A 21,963-nucleotide genomic window follows, 5' to 3' on the forward strand; every position below is an offset into this window, starting at 1 on the left:
AATATTCTGGTAAATTGAAAATAAGGCACTGGGAAGAAAATCAATTATTCCCATAAATAATAATTGTAATATCTACTAACAATGCTATATATAAGCTCAAACTGTTCAAATAATCAACAGGTTTGGATGATGACATCATGTTGACCTGGATAAGTTCACACGTGTAAAATAATAATCTTTAACCTTGTTAACTGACCTCACCTCTTCAATCTGGCTTTTAATGTGTGATTGTTTTTGTATTATTTGACTTTAACTATATATTTATTTGTTGTTCCTTTCACTATATCTGTAAAGCGTCTTTGAGCACCTGTAAAAGCGCTAACAAAATAAATCTTTAATTATTATTAACAAAAAAAACAAGACACAATTGAATGGATCATTGGAAAACAGACTGCTTTCATTTTATTTTTTGCAGGCTGAATGAGGAAATATGTTATATATCTGAAATAAGCATGTCTTCATTCCACTCCATGACATAATGTGAAAGCTGGCTCAGTTCACATGTTCTGGTGTGTTCGCTTTTCACAACCGGAAGGGGCTGCTGTAGCCTGAGCCAGGTGAGCATCAACACAAAAACACTCTGCTGATGATTATTATTGGGGGGTCAGGGCATAGGCCTGGGACACAGGGAGAGCACAGAAAGATCAGCCCCAAGTGCAAAAGCAACATTTAAAGAAGTCAAACAGCTGCTGCGCTACATCTGCTGGGTGGAGTTCCCGTTCCAGGTATTGTTCTCGTCCTCGCTGTCCTCCTGGTTCCTCAGCCTGCAGATCTTACCGTCTTTCCTGAAGTCCTTGGGCCGCTTCTCCGCAGTGTGATTGGGGAGAGTTTCTCTGTGACACACACACACACACACACACACACACACACACACACACACACACACACACACACACACACACACACACACACACACACACACACACACACACACACACACACACACACACACACACACACACACACACACACACACACACACACACACACACACACACACACACACACACACACACACACACACAATCTTAATTTGTTCATGAAAGAAATGTATTGGTGTTGATCAAACAAAAGAGTGTGTTTAGTTGGTTGTGTAAAGCAGTTAAACAACATGTTGTCTGACTGAGAAGTTTAGGCTTGGGGCATTTTGTATCGTACATATGCGTATATATCTGTGTGAAATGAAGCAGTGAATGGCTCACCTGTCAGAGGCTGCTGCAGCGGCAGAGTAAGAGCTGGGCTGGGGGCCGGGGTCTCTCTGTGCTGCTCCTGGAGGGGGCGGGGTTGCAAACAGGAAGGAGCTGAGGAATCTCCCAAAAGCTAGCACTGGGTAGAGGATTGTGCACAGGAGGGCCCAGACACCGCCCCCTGAGGACTGCAGCACCGTGTTAGCAGGCCTGGATGACTGCTGCAACATATAGTTCAAACAGGTTTAACAGAGGCTGAGAGAAGCCCATTCTAACTGGAGCTCTGCATTTCACACACAGAGACACTGATACCCACACACACATCAGATCACTTCCCAAATGTTGAATCATGCCTTTAAAAGCAGTGCAACATCACAGTGACTGTTCCGAGCGCACTGTGTGGATCATCACTGAGCGTACTCACTGGCAGAAGCACGATGGACGCACTTGGAGTAAGCTCCAGCTCTAGAAAAGTCTTATTCAGGTCTTCGCTGGTGAACTCCCGCCGAGGGAACATGGTTGCGAGCGAGAAGTTGCCGTAACGGTTTCCCACCTCCTGAAATAGGAACACCATCAAATATTTCACAGTGATTCACGTGAATGTACAGACCCACATTTCAAGGAAGTCGGGATGTTGTGTAAAACGTAAATAAAAAAACACAATGATTTGCAAAGTCTTTTCGACCTATATTCAATTGTAAACACTAAAAAGACAAGATATGTAATGTTAAAAGCGATAAACTTTATTTTGTTTGCAAATAGAAACAAAAGACTGCGAAAGTTGAGGAATGCTGAAAAAACTCCTTTTTGGAACATTCCACAGGTGAACAGGTTATTATGAGGTTTCATCATATGCCGTTGCCATGGCAACGCACCCCTCCCCAAAAAACATGATGTTGTCATAACTCCAATGCAAATGGTCAAAACAGAACCTGACTTCAGATAATGGCTAATGGTCCGGCCCTCAACAGCTCTATGTGCATTATGGGGTGTCATCATATGCCGTTTCCCTCGCCATAAAACACGATGTTGTCGTAATTCAATGGAAAATCGTCCAAACGGCACCAGATTTCAGATGATGGCTGATGGTCCAGCCCTCAACAGCTCTCTGTCAATTATGGGGTGTCATCATATGCCGTTTCCATGGCAACATATCCCCCCCCACGAAACACGGTGTTGTCATAACTCAATGGAAAATCGTCCAAACGGCACCAGACTTCAGATAATGGTGAATGGTCCGGCCCTGAACAGCTCTATGTCAATTATGGGATGTCATCATATGCCGTTTCCATGGCAACGCATCCCTCGCTATAAAACACGATGTTGTTGTAACTCCTCTGCAAATGGTCCAAACGGCACCAGTTCACACCGGAATAGGTTCCACGAGGGAAGATTACGCAAATGAAGCCGCTGACGTCACTTCTTCTTCTTCTGCTTTGGGTTTACTGGCAGGCCGCAAACCACTTCACGGCGTATACTGCCACCCGAAGTTCCCAGCTGGAAGTCCCCGGAGTTGGGGACTGGCTTCAGTAGAAGCTGCTGGGATTCCCAGCCGACACCTCCTCATCACTCCACCGCTCCCATGTTTTTTTTTGTGTTGCCATAAGTTATTCTCTCTCCGTTGGTGCGCGGGGCTAATGCTAATGATGCTAATGCCAGCAAATAAAATGGCGGCTTCACAAAACCTTTCAGAGTTCTACGGGGCGTGGTTTGCAATTCGCCCAGCCAATCGAAATTGGTACTTTTTTCTCCCCAGGATAGTACCACCTCTCTAGCAGGCACTAAAAGACATTGTCCGATTGGCCTGAAACTTCCCACGTTTGCCAACGGCCGAGTCCTCGAGACACGTCGACGTGCGGACAACATCTCGCGGAGCGTCGTTCAACGCTGCTTGCAGCTTTAGTTAGTGTTATTTTTACTTTTCTCCTGACAGTTTATTTCCGCGATTTAGGCAAGGTTTTTCTTTGACAGATGTCTTTAAGAAGGCAGGGCTATCTATTCTAATGCAGTGCAGATATTATGGCTTATCTACATGTTGTTAGCTACAATATAAGGGGAATTAACAACCCGATTAAGAGGAAAAAGATCTTGGGACAATTAAAGAAGCTGGAATGTTCTGTAGCTCTGATTCAGGAAACTCACCGAACCGAAATAGAGCACTTAAAGTTAAAGAGAGAGTGGGTTAACAAGGTATATATTGCATCATGTGGGAACAGAAAAAAAAGGGGAGTAGCCATCTTATTTAACAAATCAGTATACTACAACAATTAGAAAGTCTTACAGGACATTGAGGGTCGTTGTGTTAAGGTGATTAGATTGATAGCAGGTCTAAAAATAACTATCTTAAATGTGTATGCACCAAATGAAGAATGCCCACATTTTTAAAAAAAGATTGCAGTTCTAGTGGCAGATAATGGAGAGGGAATAATAATAGATGTTTCTACAATGATGTGGAGGGAGAGTCCTCTCCAGTCAGACTGAGGCTGATAACTACAGCTCAGTGAGGTAAAGGACTCTTGAGTGTTTAGATAGTTCACTTTAGTCTAAGTTATCTCAGTGGGTCTCAAACGTTTTGATCACAATTTATGTAAACACATATTTCCAACCGATCCTGCTCTGCTAAAGATGTGACTCCTCGTTTAAAATGATTTTATTTACTTTACTATTATTCATTAATTTTTTATAATTATCTTATTTATTTCCTTATTTTAAAGGGGACCTATCGTGCAAAATGCACATTTTGATGTATTTTATACATAAATATGTGTCCCTGGTGTGTCGGGGAACTCACGCAGCGTCAGAAAATAAAACCCTCTCTTTTTTCCTCTGTACCCAAATCTCTAAAAACAGGGCTACAACGGAGCTGATCCAGATTTGCGTCCGACATGACGTAATATCGGAAATGTAAGCTGGCTCCCACGGCCCTATCAGAAACAATGCCCGACTGTTTTGGACGTTATATGGTCGGTGCATGTTTACATTAGCATCGCTAACACTCAGAGCTAACCTGTACTGCACAGAGCATGTGTGTGAAACTTTATATATATACAGTCTATGGTGTGAAGAAGTAGGATATAAAAAGGAACTCACCTTGTGGTATAACAGGCAAGAGAGAAAGCCTTTGAGCTCCATACTGTTTCAGAAATAATCCTTGATAATCTATGAAATGGCATTTCATCACCGCAGAATCTGCCGGTAGAATCTCCCTCATGAGCTCAGCGCCCTCTCTTTTTTTTTTTTTAAGCTTTATACCCCAAATCAGCACTTTTGAAACAGGAAGTGAAATAGAGGGATATGAGGCATGGCTAGAATGGGTGATCTGTTTGGTATTTTGAGCAAAACACTTCATAGACATGTTTTTTATATATCTGAGACCTATGCTATTGCCTAAAAATAGCATGATAGGTCCACTTTAACTTGTAACTGTTTTACTTTACTTCATATTCTGTTTAACCATATTATTATTTGTCATTTGAATGGAAAAGTCCTATGTCTTGATTCGTAAAAATGAAAATAAACAGTTCAAAACAAATACAAATAAAGATCTGAGAATACTATAATTAATTTACAAATAAACAAAAGGAATTGAGAATCTCTCTGTAACATTGACAACTTTCGATCAGGCATTTGAGAATCAATTTTGGATTTTTCGACCAAAAATGCATTTGTGGAACTCAAAAAGGCTGTATTGAACAAATAAACACAAACTAATCACTAACATGATGATGATGATGATGATGATGATGATGATGATGATGATAAAGAATGCACCTAATGTTCATTATAGTAATCCAAAAACAGCGCATTAAACAAACCATCATGCTCTTACTGTGGAAGCTATTCAGTACTTTTCACATTTATTTAATGTATTTATTTGTTATTTTTTGTTTTGTAGAATTAATTAATTTACAGCCATATTATTTAAGTTAAGTTGTGTTCCAGCTAAAATGCTTTTATTTTGAAGGTGACGGGTCAATTTGGGCACACAGCTGGGTTTATTTAAGGCACTCAGGGCACAGCAGCAGTCAGTGGGCACCGGGAAGGTCTATGGCTTTTCACCAGTATCAGGGCTGAGTTCAGAAAACATTTCAACACCTTGTGCTGTATTGTTCTTGCCAAGGTGAAGCTAATAAATACCACAAAAACGTTGATGCCTTGTCTGGACAATGGACTCATTATCAACTCATGATCTGCGTAAGATCCACTATACCTGGTACCTCAGTGGCCTTTTGAAGTTGTATTGTTGTTGACAAATAGCCACTACATAAAGTAAAAAACCTCCCTTATTGAAGCGGACACTTTTATTGTTTTTTTTTGGATTTTTTGCACTGCATGGACGTTTGGACTGGAATCACCACCACGCTCAAACGGAGATGATCATGCTGATCAAAGGACAAAGGAACATGGACGCCGGCGCATCAGCGTTTGATCTGGAGATCTGAGACAATGCTCATTGACTTTGTGAAACTTTGAATTGCCTGTTAAAGACACGATCGGAGAACAGAGGACCACCCACGGCTTAAATGGACGCCGCACAAACCTACTCCACAACAACATAACATTGATGTGAAGGATAATCTGTCAGCTTTATTGGAAAAAAGCAAACTTATTTGGAGTGACTGAATTACTGTTTCGCTACATGTTGAAGAATATTGGGAGTTGTTAGACTTGAAAAGACATTTATTCATAAATCTCCGACGTGAAGTGTCAATATAATTGCCTGTGTGAACTCAATCAGACAATATGGAGCAGCTGGTTGAGACAAACGAGACAATGCCTGTGGTTGATTCAGATGTTTCAAGTGTGGAGAATGTTGCTCCGCCCGAGCCCTCTGTAAAACGGGGCCTCAAGTTTACCCCAAAAGGCGTTTTACATAGAAACGTAAAAAAGAAAAGAGATCGGCAAAAATCAAGCAGGCCAAGAAATACATTGAACCAATACGTGTCTGGATAAAATCTACTGACAATGTGAAGTCTGTGCAACTTCATCAAGTGTTATGAGGACGCTAAGGACATGCATGAGACTTTCATAGATATGCATTTGCCCGAGGAGGAGGTCAAAAGGCAAAATACATATTTCAATGCAACAATGATGACATTTTGTAATTTCACTGAGTCTGTAAAGGACTGGTTGTCTGCTGCTGGGCACCCTCATGTGGAATCAAATGACAATGTTGACAATGAAGTGGAAAATAATGACAATGATGTTAGCAATGTTGATGTTGAAACTGATGTTGAGACTCAAACTAAACAAAGTGCTGTTATTGATGATATCAATCCGGAGGACAGTGCCTCTAACATTTCAGGTCCAAAGGAAAGGCAACACAAAACACACTCTAATGATGTATCTAAAACATTCTCCACCGCATCTGCCAGGCTAAAAGCAGAGGCTGATGAAGCGGTAATTGTGGAGCGCATGAAGGCTTTAAAAAGGAAACATCAGTTGGAAGCAAAGGAGGAGGAACTAAGAAAAGAAAAGGAGGAACTAAGAAAAGAAAAGGAACAGTTAGCTCCTCTGGAGACCGAGCTAGCTGCAACTAATGCCAAAATCAATGTTCTGGAACCTAGCTCAAAATGCAGCTCCAAAAGGGATGGAATGAACTCTTATCTGGAAAGGAACAAGGCTCGGAGTTCAAGGCAACTCAATCCTCAGGCTAATCAGTTTGTCCCACAGAGAAATGACAAAGATAACATGCAAAATGAATGTCACCCTGATGCCCAGGCTGTCACTGTAAGACCAAAGAAACCTCACAGACCATCAGGTTTAAAGACACATCACAAACGGTCAGGCCTAAACAGATGGCAGTGTTACAGACGGACCTCAGACCACTGTACACTCAAGCACCAACACAGGTGGTTCAGGATGCTCAACAGACAGGACGAGCATCCTCCTTGAATATCACATGTAATAATGACACCCAAACTGACATTGTGAATATCATGCAACGCCAAACTGACATCACTACAATGTTAGTACAGCAACATTTAGCATCCTCCCTACCAGTGGGACATATACCCACATTCGATGGTGATCCTCTTCAGTATCATTCTTTCATCAGATCCTTTGAACATTGTGTTGAGGTTAAAACTGATAATGCAAGTGATTGTTTACATTTCTTGGAGCAGTTCACCAGGGGCAACCAAGAGGCCTGGTGAACAGCTGTCAGCACCTCCCCTCTGTTCAAGGATACCAACGAGCCAAATCCCTGCTTGCTGAACATTTTGGAAATGAACACAAAATGGCTTCTGCTTCCATGGACACATTGATAGCCGGCCTCTGGTTAAAGCAGAAGATGTCAAATCACTGAAATCCTTTTCTCTGTTCTCACGGGAATGCTCAAATGTAACACAGCGACTCATGCACATGCATGAGTTGGACATGCCATCAAAGCACAGAAACATCACGATGCAGCTTCCTACATGGTGAGGGAGAAGTGGAGGAGCTGTGCATGTGCTTTGCAGGAGAGACGTGGTTGCAGAGCTCTATTCATTGACCTTGTGAGCGTTGTTGAAAAACAAGTTAGAATGACCTCCGACCCAGTGTTTGGAAATATTCAGGACTCAAAATGTACCAGCTGCAACAAACGCCCCACGGTCCGTGAACCAAGGCATAGGAAACACTTTGCCCCCGGTGTCACTGCAATGAAAGAAAGAAACAAAGGCTACATGGATAATAAGATCAAGTCCTTTTCTGCCCAAAGTCACAACAAATGCTGTTTATTCTGCCAACAAACCAGCCACTCGCTTGAAAGATGCTCACAGTTTAAGATAAAGACACAAAAGGACGAGATACATTTCATAAAGGAGCAAAGACTGCAGGAGTCGATTGGATTGCAGTGTGTGTCAGCAAAAGCATCCTTCAGTCCTTCACATTGAGCAGAAGGGTATAAGTACACCTTTAATGAAGCACAAGAACCTGTGAGCTCTGAGTGTAACATCTGGTCAGTCTCAGACATGTAGGGGGGGGGAGGGGCCGGGGATGAGTGCAATGCTGTGTTTTCCATTGTTGCAGTTCAAGTGAAAAGCCAAAGAGTGACAGAGGTGTACAGACCTGTGCATGTTTAGATCCCGGGAGTTCCGGTACCTTCTGCACTCATAGCCGTGCAAAGAGATTGGGGCTAAGTGGCCAGCCAGCCAGTATTCTATTGCAAACAATGGGGCAAAAGAAAATGGTGAGTACCAATGTATTGTCTCACTTGGAAGTGTCTGGCATGGATACAGATGATTTTATGGAATTGCCCAATGTCTTGACCCAAAGAGTTATGCCAGAGTCACGTGTGAACATCCCACGACAGGATGATGTGGGCAAATGGCCGTACTTGAGTAACATAAAGCTGCACGACATGAATGCAGATGTGGATTTGCTCATCGGAACTGATGCAGCAAAAGTGATGGAACCATGGGATCAACAGCCAAGACGAAGGCCCCTACGCAGTCAGAGCAAGACTCGGCTGGGTCATTCATGGACCACTTCGGAGTGGAAGTAACGGCAGAGTTAAGACTGGCTGCTCTGTTGTCACAACAAACCGCACTCGGTGGAAAACATTTGACTCCAGAAGATTGTGATGAAGCAGAGAAGGCAATCATTCATTTTGTTCCGAAACACAGGTTCAAAAGTGAAATTGCCTCCCTCAAATATTGTCTCCAAGGACGGTCCACTGTACAAGCTAGACCCCATACTGGAGGAAGACATTCTCAGAGTGGTGGTCGTTTGCACAAGTCTGCATTCCCATTAGAAACAAAGCATCCTGTTATTCTTTCCAAAGACCTGCATGTCTCCCAGCTCCTTTGACGTCATATCCATCAACAACTAGGACACGCTGGGAGGAACCACATGCTGTACAGACTTCGACAGAGGTACTGGATCATTAATGCCAATTCAGCTGCAAGAAAGACCATTACAGAATGCATGGTGTGTCGACGGCACAGAGGAACACTTGGGGAACAGAAGATGGCAGACCTGCCTGAAGAGAGAGTTGTGCCAGACAAGGCTCATTTTACTACAGTGGGAGTTGATCATTTTGGCCCCATAGAAGTGACAAGAGGAAGAAGCCTTCTAAAGAGGTATGGAGTGGTTTTCACTTGTCTGACCAGCCGTGCAGTACACCTGGAGGTGGCACATTCCCTTGATACAGACTCTTGCATTAATACCTTGAGGAGATACCACCTGCAGTATCGATTCACAAGCTAACAAAGCCCAAATAAATATTAAATTATTGAAGCAAAGGTACACGGGAGCAATTTGTCAGATAGCTAATGTCATAGCCGTTTTTAACACAATACACTCATTTTGAATGACCGTAGTGGCCAACAGTGGTACTACAACTCAAGTCACATCATTTTGGCACACATACTTTTTCTCATTGTCTTTTAATAAACATGTTTGAACTAAAAGGTGATCTGAGAAGTAATTTAACACAAAATTCCCTGTAATCTCTCTATGTATTTGACTACAAGTACCACCTGCAGAGGGATCTAGATGCAGGTGTTCTCTTCCCCATAGAGCCGGCCTCGCTGCACATTATCCCTGGCATACAGATAGATAGATTGTGGGTCGCTTACAACATGTTGTACACAGTGGAAATAAACATTCTGGTTTCCTCAACATCAGGGATCTTATCAATTAAACTCCTTCTGAATCAAACCGTCACGGTCGCTTTACCTTACTGTTCCCTCTTAAAATAGAAGAAAAACATGTTACTTCACCAGCAGAGAGAAAATTGATTATTAAATTATGAATGTAACTAATAAAGAGCAGTTTGATTATGAAGTATTATTCTATTGATCGATGTCATTACATTTGGTGAAAAGCACATAATGACTTGTTTAAGACTCGTTTTGCAAAGTTTAGGACTTGGACTTGACTTGAACTTGCCCATCCTGACTCGAGACTTGACTCGGACTTGAGCGCAAAGACTTGAGACTTGACTCGGACTTGCAAAACAATGACTTGGTCCCACCTCTGCCTTTAAGATCTGTTAATATCTTCACAGAAAATTCAGAGCTTTTTCATTTCACTCCTCTTTTAGCTGACATTTAATAAATGCAGGTACATTTTAGCAGCTATTCATACTAAACCAGTTGTCCTTCCCCCCGGTGCCAGGACCAACAGATCCATCTTTAGGCTCCGCAGCCCTGTCCCCCCCATAATGCTTTGCAGTCTTGCCATGCTGTCCATTGAAAGCCAGTTGGCTAGAAAGCTGGACTTCAAGGACTTGATCAGTGACTTTGCCGGTAAGAAGGTTAGGCGCTGCGCTCTTGGTGAGTAAGGCTGAGCCAGGGCTCGTGATAACTGTTAAAGGGCAAGGCTATGGTAACGATATTGGATCACTACACAGAAGATGCATGATGAGAAAAAGACTGAGAACAGGCTCTGATTTAGCACCACCATCAGGCCTTTTCACTTCCATTTTGTTGTTCTTTACACTTTAATACCCGCTTATTTTGTAGTTGGTATATTTAATTAAAAAAATCTACTGCTTATGTTATTTTGTTTGTTATAGCATTTTATAAATGATAATATTGGTGTTAATGTTCACTTTATTTTAAAAAATGTTATTAAAAGGCATGTACTCCATAAAAGATGACGATTGAGATCTATTGTCAGGAATGTTAGTGTTATATCAAATAGTGAATTCTACTGCAGCAGAATGTGGCACGTCTGCACAGTGTTATATGTTCACCGCTCAGTGTCAGTAAATATTGTGCAGTTAGTATTGGACTACAAGATAGTGTGGAGGTGTGGTTACAGGATTGTGCTTGGTTGGCGTGGCCTGGGCCTAGTGGTGGGGCCCAATGTGATATATTTTCATGGGACCCAAAATCCCTGGCGGCGCCCCTGGTTATCTGGCATCACTTCAGCATGTTTCTCTATTAGCTATAGCATGCTAGTCGACCTAATCTTGACAGGTTGTTTAAAACTGTATGCAGACATTCAATCAACTATGGCTGCTTATATGTGTATTACAATTTCATTTCACCTGTTGTAACAACTATGGAACAAGACAAGTGGAAGCGCAGCGACAGACCTGAGCCGCAAAGAGCATGGCCTCCTGCAGTCTGCTCTGAGAGGGAAACTGGCTGCTGATGGACGAGCCGTCAGGGAGCCTGAACTGGATCCTCGCTCTGGTACTGAACACACACACACACACACACACACACACACACACACACACACACACACACACACACACACACACACACACACACACACACACACACACACACACACACACACACACACACACACACACACACACACACACACACACACACACACACACACACACACACACACACACACACACACACACACACACACACACACACACACACACACACACACACACACACACACACACACACACACACACACACACACACACACACACACACACACACACACATTAAAACTGTGTAGAAAACATGTTTTCAACATTTTTCGACACTGAGTCACTGTAACATTCAGACTGACGTAGAGCTGAAACGAGAACTAGTCAATCCCATTGAAGCACAGGGTCTAAATCTGGAGGTATTCACATTTGTTTTGTATTTTTGTTCAAGAGTGTTTTTCAATTAAATAGCCTGGCTCCTTGATTTCAGATTCAGATTTGGAAATGCTTCCACTTAACCTGGTTTAACAGGAACCGCACAGCAGAACAGTAAGAGGGGCGGTAAGAGTAAAGTACCCTTACTCATTTCATTGTGAGCACTACACATGGCATTGTTTTTGCGCAATGTGAAGTATTTACAACTCCACATTATTTGTATTTACCCAACTCCTCTGGGTGAAGCAGGCCCCCAGTGAGAGAGAAAAGAAAATGTGTTTTGAGGTGTTTCTGGCAAATTGGATTTCAACCAAAAAAGAAATAAACAGCGGTCGGTATCGGTTAGTATGCAAAGACAGAAATGCCCAATGTATATGCAGAGGACACACCTGCTGGGCAAAAACAACAATAATATGGGAAAAAGGCATCAAAAGTGTTGTTTTTAGTTGTGTTATGTGTGATATGGTCACTTCAGGATGATAACTTGTTCTGGGTCAATTTGTGCTGTGACAAGGTTTAAAGTGTGTGGATGTATCCCTCCTTTGTCTCCATCTCTTTACCTCCTCTCCCTGACGAAGGCCTCCTTCCTGGCATCCTGTTCTGCCTGCTGGGCCTGCAGGAGGTTCTGCTTGGTGCTGCTCTCCTCCTCCTGGGTTTTGGCATAGCGGGCTGCTCTGTCAGCTCGGTCCTGCAGAGTGGACATAGCTGGAATGTAACCGTATGTGTGCATTGTTTCCAACAATAACATATTGTTATGAGAGAGAAAATAACCTGCCAGCACGTTTATGTAGATTGTACGTTTTTTTCCTAGTGCGCATGCATGGGACATGGGTCTGTGATGTGTAGGGTTGGTAGACCCTCCAGAAAAACGCGGGCAAAAATCCTAGATTATGCGGGGTAAAATCCTTGATTATGCAACCAAACATGCGATTATGTGATTTTATGCGGTGAAATTGCGGAAAGTTGCGAAATATGCGGAAAAAGTAAATATTGGGCTTTTTTATTTATTTATTCTCTCTCACACACAACCTGCCACTAACGTTAAACCCCTTTACTATTCAATTAAACACATTCAATGTTTATTTATTGTAAAAGCAATTGGGCTATTTTAATCACACACACACACACACACACACACACACACACACACACACACACACACACACACACACACACACACACACACACACACACACACACACACACACACACACACACACACACACACACACACACACACACACACACACACACACACACACACACACACACACACACACACACACACACACACACACACACACACACCACACACACACACACACACACACACACACACACACACACACACACACACACACACACACACACACACACACACACACACACACACACACACACACACACACACACACACACACACACACACACACACACAATTCTGTTTTCATTTACTCGTTCGTTATCTGACCAGCTTCAATCTTGTAGGCTACTCACTTCGTTTCTTGTAGCCCTCGAAAGGGTTTTGGAGGTCGATGCCTCGGTGAACGTGAGTTGTTTGGCTTTCTTGTCCGCAGCAGCAGAAAGCATGTTCGAATGTTTGAATGAATCAAAGTGGGTCGTCACCGTCGATGTTCTCTTATGTTCCAACACAGTTGCACGGGGTGCAGAATAGTTTCCCCACAGACATCGGGGTACTGCTTTGCCCGGTCTTTAGAAGAAATGTTCGTCGGTAAATGAGATTGATTAGATTTTTTCATGGTGAAGAGAAACTCTCGTGTGAGCTCCACACGTTCACTCTACGGTGTTGTTTACCTTCTGTGATGCGCGAGCTGATGACGTCGCGCATCATCAAGACGAGTTCACTTTTTTTTCCCTCAACTTTGTGTGGAAAAATGCGGGGATTATGCGGCCTTTTGATAAATATGCGGCTTTTTAAAAATATGCGCCATTTTGCTGATTATGCGGTAATTTCTGCGATCGCAGAATCGTGTTTTTCTGGAGGGTCTAAGTTGGGAACCGAAACTCGGTTCCAGATGAGAACCGATAAGAAAATGCCGGGTACCGGGTACCCATACAAAATACACAATTTCGGTTTTGCTTAAAGAGCAATTTGCAGTTGTTTTTTTTTACTACATTTATGCTTAACCTTGCCTGAAAATTACAATGAAAAATGTTAATGCAGGATTTGATATTTTTTACAAGACATAAGGAATTCAGAGGGAAAGGAGCCGTTTTGAGCTCTGCTACTAAAAACTGCTTTTTTTAACGTCATATTACGTCACATGGGGGAGCAACTTTCTCAGACTCGTTCTCTGCCCAATCTGCGGTAGCAGTTTGTAGTTGGTTAGAGCGGTTGTGATTTAGTGAGCTGGGATTTTTCCGGTAATTTTACATTGCATTTCACCATCTGTAACCATGGTGAGCTGGAGTTTGTGCAGGTTGTCAGGACATCGAGTCCACAGTTTCCCTAACAGGAAAAGGACCGGAGCGAGCTTTCGTTCCTGGGTGTGTTGTGCGAGGTGCATCCACCTCCCTGCAGCACATACTCTCCACAGCTGAAGCCGATCAAACAAAACGTTTATCAGGAAACCATATTACATCTCTCTCTCTCTCTCTCTCTCTCTCTCTCTCTCTCTCTCTCTCTCTCTCTCTCTCTCTCTCTCTCTCTCTCTCCTCTCTCTCTCTCTCTCTCTCTCTCTCTCTCTCTCTCTCTCTCTCTCTCTCTCTCTCTCTCTCCCTCTCTCTCTCCCTCTCCCTCTCCCTCTCCCTCTCCCTCTCCCTCTCCCTCCCGGTACACAGCACCGTAAGACGTAGTGTGGAGTTGCATTAGGTAACGCTGTGTGGTGGCTGTACTGCTCCAGCCGTCTCCGTTGTGTTTGTTTGTTTCTCCCTGTCTGTGTTGTTTGTGTGGGCGTGGTGGCTGTCACTCCTGGCTCAACCTCCACTCACCTGCTGCAATCAGCTGTGCACCCTCCCCGACTACACACCTGCTTTCCATCAAGCTATTTACTAACAATGAAGACAATAAAGATGAATACTTGATTCCAAAATACATATATTATTGAAATAACTTAAATTGTGAACAAAACTAACATTGCTTTTTATTCAAATTAAATAAATAATATTTAACAATAACAAATAACAAATCGTATTAAATAATCTGATGACAGAACTGTAAACAGAATAGCTGAAACTTTAACAAACTAAATAATAATAATATATAATGTTTTTATAGCGCCTTTCAGGAAACCCAAGGTCGCTTTACAAGTCGGGTAGGGGGAAAAAGGCAGACAGGTTAAGGGGGCGGACAAATACACCTATTAAAACTAACTATACAGTGGGGAAAGCCTTGGTAAAAAGGTGCGTTTTGAGGGCTTTTTTGAAAATGTCCAGGGTTGGGGCGCTGCGGATTTCGGGGGGGAGAGAGTTCCAGAGGGTGGGGGATGCCACACTGAAGGCTCTGTCACCAAAAGTCCGCAAATAACTCTGTTACCTCTAATCATTATGTTTGTATAATTTAGTTAGCTCCGTGTGTTGCTGCTAGCATACATAACACCTGACGTGGAAACGTTACTCGTGGACGGGGCTACAGAGCTACTAGAAAGACAGTCGAACCCGGTGCATTCCTCCGTCTGGATGTGGAGCACTTTTGCTAAATGTTTAGACACATTGCTTGTGTTACCGCCCTTACATGCTAAACTCTTATTCCACTTTTGGCAACGAGCATTCTCCACATCGAGACGGGTAACGTTTAACCACCTCGGAGCGCGTTCTCTCCGCCATCTCCCACGTGTGTGTGTTGCTGCATGTTGCAGCTGCCCGTGTGTAAACTGCCCCGCCCCCTCGCAAGCAGGCGGGGGAGAGAAAGATCGAAAATACATCATAGACGCATTTGTTTGTCTTTTTGCATATTAGAAACGAGTTGGCGACACTAAGACTGCGATATAATGTCTTTGTAGCAATAATACATGACATATATTTTTTAAATGTCTCCAGTACCGATACAAAGACCAATAAAGTTAGAGCTTAACGGGGTGTAAAACACACGTGATGACGTCACCAACGAATCGACGACTGAATTAGTTGGCAACTAATTTGGTAATCGATTTTAATCGATTAAGTCGATTAGTTGTTGCACCCCTAGTGTATACATCATTTTCCTACACATTTATTCACTGGTGTGTCTAACCGGATCCGTCTGCGCTGCGGTGACCCGGTGGAATACATAGTGGACTGGCCATCTGTGTGTTCTGGAGAATCACAGAACGGCCGGTCGTCAGCGGGTCGTTAGCAAGCCGTTGATGGCCGGCACCACCCTTCATTTTTTTAAACGGCATCATGTAAGTTGCGCTGACAGGCGACAGAGGTCCACAGTTGCCCCGCAGCGAGGCTCCCCCCGCTCTCCCGTAGACAGTTCACGAGCTCAGTCACTTCATAACACCAAAGATGGGTCGCGGTAAACGCTCTAAAGTGAGGCTCCACTACACTAAGAAAGAAAAAGACAAGGCACAGTGTAAAGCCTGTTAATAGCTTGCCACAGGCACAGCTCGGTTAAAATAAAGCACAGCTATTGTGCAATACATTTGTATTGCATGTATATTTTTTATTTGTAAAAATGTCAGTTAAAACTTAAAAGAATAAAGATATTTTTGTTGTCTAAACGTTTGACCTCTTTCTTTTACAATTTTGGAATCGAAACGGGGAATCGATAAGAACCGGAATCGATAAGCAGAACCGGAATCGATAAGCAGAACCGGAATCGATAAGCAGAACCGGAATCGATAAGCAGAACCGGAATCGATACATTTCAAACGATACCCATCCCTATTGATATGATTAGTTTGATGTTTAGATTATCATTTGTGTTAAAAATCAGACGTTTGACATTGAAAATGTATTTATTATTGTATTTTTTTATTTGTTTGTACCTTCAGTAGCTCCCCCTCTGTTTCTTTGTATTAACCGTAAACATTTTGACGGATAAATATATAAAATACTCCTCTGTCTGGCTCCCAAATGTAATTGAATCCTTACAAAACTCTGCACCGGCGTTTAGCCGACAGTTGACTTGCCCCGCACGCTGGAAAGCAGTAACTCACGGTCTGACTGTCAAACAAGCAGCTGATGCAAATCTCCATCCCCATCAATGTTTTCATTGTTCTTCGATGGGATGGAGCAGGGGGAACTTTTGGAGATGCGTTTGTTGTCTATGTTGTTTTGGAATGCGTGTCATAACGGATCCCCATGTCTTTTACCTGCACACCAAATCTGCCAATGGATACAAATAAATAACGTGAACCTGAAACCATAAGTGAATGTTTTTTGTATTGAATACACTGGATAGCTGCTACAAAAAGAAAACGGGAAAACGTCTGACGCTCAGGGGTTTTTCTAGAAAAATATAGTATGAGGGCAATACTGTGGCGCTGATCTTGTATATAAGATATATTAATTCTAGCGAGAACATGACAAAGGTATACAAGATGGCGCCACGGATGTGAACAACAACGTGACGTCAGAGCTCCGTAAAACCAAAGCTGTGTCTGCCGTCTGACGATCTATTTGACACCATTTTCATATTTTTGGAGCAAATTATACCGTTTTTGAGGAAAAGAAAAAGTTTTCTGGCGTCACTTTAACATTTTATGGGGAAAATCTGCATTTTGGTATGAGGGCGCACGGCGAGAGTAAGAGGGCGCACGGCGAGAGTAAGAGGGCGCACGGCGAGAGTAAGAGGGCGCACGTCACCCTGACTCTGACGCAGTGTGCTGCTCTTCAAAACGGTCAATAATAGCAAAATGAGGTAAATAAACAGTATGCTGGTTAGTCTGACTTTATATGCGTGTGTTTTTGTGTGGTCTCGAACAGAGCTTGAGAAGAACATGGGCTTCCAGTACCGTCCACTCTGGTTTACAAAGAAGGATCTTAGAATGTCATTTCTTATATGCTGCCATATTGAACCTTGATAACTGGTTTTCATTTCTCAATGTAATCCTGCAAACTGTGATGTCATCTGCAGGTAGGGAAGAGAAGAGAAAGAACGATGAACTTACCAAGGCAATCTGCTGTCTGACCCGATCCCTGGCTGCCTTCTCCTCAGCCTTTTCTCTGTTCCTCTCCTTCAGGAGTCGCTTGGTCTTCTCCTCTTCCTGTTGCTTCTTTAAGTCCAGCACGTCTTTCCCCATCTTCCGCCGTTCCATTTCCTTCTTAATCTCATTCTGAATCCCAGGGAACACACAAGCAGGTTAGGGGCGTAGTCATAGCTATAATGATTATGTAGTCACATGCTCATGTTTGTATCCAGGTGTGCACAAACCTGAAGCAAAGTTGTTGTTTTTTAAAAAGTTGATTCTTTGGGAAACATCTTGCTATGCACACAGTGCACAGTTTGCTTAGGGAGTGTGTGGTTGAGCAAGAGGGAGAGCCATTGTGGATGGACTTGGAATGATTGGAGCAGAGACTAAATTAGCAAATTGTTCTGTTGTAACATAGAACAAAGACCTAAGTGAAAATGATCAGGGGTGTTTGTAGTTAAAAGAGAGTATCAGTGGAAAAACCGTTATTTTCTCTTTTTTTTTATAGGTGCTTTTTGTTTTCAGTTTATGCTATACTTGTTCAATAAAAGAAAGTGGGAAATACTTCACCCGTCATTTTTTTGCAAATCATTTCTTGCATGTGAGCAGTATAGTGAAAGCAACAGAATTGGGGTTAGAGAAATATCTATTATTAATATTGTGATATTTTGTCTTTTCGGAATTTAAATTATTCTAAAAAAGACAGTTGTTTTTTAAAAAGTAGTTTAGATTTTTATTTCATTTGCAAAGACATTCAGAGTACTGCTATGATGTCGGATGTTTCATGGACTGTGATAAATGTAGCTGCATATCCCACTGGTCTGTTAACATAAAAAAGGAAAGTTTATTTTACTCAGACTAAAGAATATAGTCGTGTGTTTTCTATACTATGACTGATTTCCTAAAATAATTTTTTTTTAAACGGTTGACACTATGATGAAGCACGAGAACTTTGGTGCTACATTTCCAGTGGGTTGTGGAGCCAGTCAGCTTAACTTGGAAAATTGAGGAAAACAAATGAGCACTCTTCAGCTTTAAGACAAATCTAATGTGTGGCCAACGACACATATTATTCATATTTCATTTATTAAGAGTACATGACACATGAAAGAAATGCACTATATAGAGATCTTAACTGGCTATTCTCCTTACCTCTTCTTCTCCTCTCTTCGTGTTCTCTCGTCTCTCTTCCAGTTTCTTGGTTAACCTGACAGGACAATATAAAGTCAAATATGACATGACAGTGCATGGCATTGAGTCCTTTCTGTTAAAATTCATTACGATGCAAGCAGTTAAAAGATTTTTGGCTTGTTGACGAGACTGATGGTTGGTTACATTTCAGGTTACATATATGAGGATTTAACTATTATGAGTTGAAAACAATTGGATTTGGACAATTCAATTTATTGAAAACTTTCATTTGATTAAAATATAAGCTTTCAGGAAAATATCTCCTTTGTGAAGCTAATGTTAATTTTTTGTTTAAACCTTTTAGATTTTTTTTTTTTAACTATCATCTATACAGTAGTACATATACTTGTTTACAGCTACACTGTCCGGCAGTGGCTCAGTCCGTAGGGGCTCGGAATGTGAGCCGTAGGGTCGCTGGTTCAAGTGCCCGAACAGACCTAAATATGGAGTGTGGACAGGTACTTGGAGAGGTCCCAGTTCACCTCCTGGGCCATGCCGTGGTGCCCTTGAACAAGGCACCGGACAACCCCCCACTCCCCATTGCTCACCGGGCGCTGTACAATAGCCCACTGCTCCTAGTACTAGGATGGGTTAAAAGCAGAGAACAAATGTCACTGTGAGTTATAGTAAATTCCAGCACTTCACAGCATGTTTAGAGCGGATGGGACGTGCGGATGCGCATGCAATTGGTGTTGGAAAATAATTTTTTCAAGCAATCGACTGGATAACACAAATCTCTGTTCATCAGTTCTGCCCAACTCAACCGGCATCTTTAACTGACTCCCACAAGTCTGGACTCCAAAAAACAGAAGAGCAACCTAAAGTTTAAGTATAATAGTTTAATAAAATGTATGAATATATGATAATTAGGGCTGTCAAGTTAACGCAAACGTTTTTTTTTTTAAACGTCACTAATTATTTTAACGCATGTGTATTTTTCTTCCTCGGCCGCCCCGTAGTTTCAGAGCGCATTGAGTTTAAAATACCATCTACAAGCTGATGCTGACAGCCCCGCTCCTGCCGCCCGCTTGTGGCAGACCACACTTCCACGCTCACCGGCAGGCACCGACTGGCCATCTGGAGGGCCGGGAGGGTGTGTGTACGTGTGGTGCGAGAGAGCGAGAGAGAGACCTTACGTGTATTGTTGTTAGCATCTGGTGCTAGCTAGCTGCGCTAACGGATATAAGGAGCTGTTTAAATGAAAACAGAGGAGCGACATTTCGCCGACAACTGCGCCGAGCACTTGACTTTATGCAGGAAGCCGGACATTGTAGGAGAAGTCAGCACACTCAGTGCAACATGATTGCAGCGTCCACACACACACGCAACCACACACACACACACACACACACACACACACACACACACACACACACACACACACACACACACACACACACACACACACACACACACACACACACACACACACACACACACACACACACACACACACACACACACACACACACACACACACACACACACACACACACACACACACACACACACACACACACACACACACACACACACACACACACCTTGGGCGGGCCGCCCAGGTATATTAACGGCCGCCCAAGTATATTTCGCGACCCATTTAGGTTTTTTTTATTTTTATAATAATTTTTTTTTTTATATATATTTTTTGTATTCGTCCGTGACCACGATGCCATCTGCGATCGATTAACTTGTGGACAATGATCCCTAGCTCCCTTGCACTGATCTCGCCTCCTTCTGGCCTGTTAAGTGGCCTGCCTCACACAGGGTGACTGGCTGTCCACACGATGTGGCCTGCCGACATGGCCACTGTCAGACAGATCATAAATCAAAGCCCTTGATTGGTCTCTGTGTGTCATTCAAGCTCGGGATAACCTCAGCTCAGATGAGGTAAAGGACTCTCTGAGTGTTTAGATAGTTAACTTAGTCTAAGTTCTCAGTGGGTCTCAAACGGTGTGGTCACCATTTATGTAAACACATATTTCCATTTGAGAGGGTAGTGATTGGTCTAATGCAGGGATGGGCAAATGGCGGCCCGCGGGCCGCATGCGGCCCCCACTTCCTCTTTTTGCGGCCCTCAGATTAATTTATAAACAACGTAATTAATAAATAAAAAATGGTTTTACTTGTAGTACTGATACCGTCCACTAGACTCCTAGTTACGTCGTGAGCTGCGTAGATGATTTCGAATACCGCGAAATAATCTGTGACGCATTTGTGTGTATTGTGTTTGTTTCCCGGGGAAACCCTCACAAGAAACTCCAGCTGTTGTTATGCCTGCTGTGACGTTAAGTTGCCTCTTGTAATTATGCCTTTACAAGCTTAAAAATAAATGTATCATCTGAATTTGGCGAAACAAGTTTAATATTCTTAAAACCAAGACTTTGTTTATTTGAAATCAGAAGAAAACAAACTGTCACGGACCCTGCCGTGTTATCTATGATTACTACGCTTTTCATTCATAATTTCAGCGGGAGGGAGGGGGAGTGGTGCTGAGGAACAGCAGAGTGCGGGTTGACAGGTATCTGTGTTGACATTCCCCTTATTTTGGAATAAGGGGAATGCAGAGACAGGCTTCACGTGTTTTAGGTTCAAGTTAGACAACTAATGTCTAGGTTAGTGTTCATGACTTCATGTGTATGTCATCTAATGGTTAATCTCAATACACACACATTTTCCGTGCTTTCCAATAGTTTAAAATAGTTTTATTCCACTGTTTAATAACCTGTTCAATATAAACATGCCACTTGTAAAAATGAAATAACATTTCTGTGAACTGATATTTGTTTAGTGAGCTTATTAGAGGATGTTCCCATGTTTTGGGGATGTTCCCTTTGATTGTAAAATGTCAATGAAGATGTCAGACTTAGTATATTTGTTAATAATTACATACAACACATGGAATTTGTGTGTGTTCCAAGTGAATCTGTGGCCCCCTGGTGGCCAGTACATCAATGATGTG

The 21,963-nt window shown here is 42.5% G+C and overlaps 1 protein-coding gene across 1 annotated transcript in view; it reads right to left on the reverse strand.

The window, feature by feature from the left end:
* Positions 1–367: 367 nt before the first annotated feature.
* ubxn4 (UBX domain protein 4) overlaps positions 368–21,963 on the reverse strand; it is a 30,687-nt gene continuing 9,091 nt past the window's right edge. The window contains exons 7-13 of the mRNA XM_034086963.2: positions 18,963–19,017; positions 17,790–17,954; positions 12,294–12,421; positions 11,215–11,317; positions 1,612–1,743; positions 1,203–1,408; positions 368–833 (exon numbers count right to left, since the gene is read on the reverse strand). Of these exons, the coding sequence (XP_033942854.1) occupies positions 695–833; positions 1,203–1,408; positions 1,612–1,743; positions 11,215–11,317; positions 12,294–12,421; positions 17,790–17,954; positions 18,963–19,017 (928 nt within the window). The 3' untranslated portion in view covers positions 368–694. The remainder of the gene's footprint in view (positions 834–1,202; positions 1,409–1,611; positions 1,744–11,214; positions 11,318–12,293; positions 12,422–17,789; positions 17,955–18,962; positions 19,018–21,963) is intronic.

This window comes from Pseudochaenichthys georgianus, chromosome 7 (assembly GCF_902827115.2).
Source record: "Pseudochaenichthys georgianus chromosome 7, fPseGeo1.2, whole genome shotgun sequence".
Lineage (NCBI taxonomy): Eukaryota > Metazoa > Chordata > Actinopteri > Perciformes > Channichthyidae > Pseudochaenichthys > Pseudochaenichthys georgianus.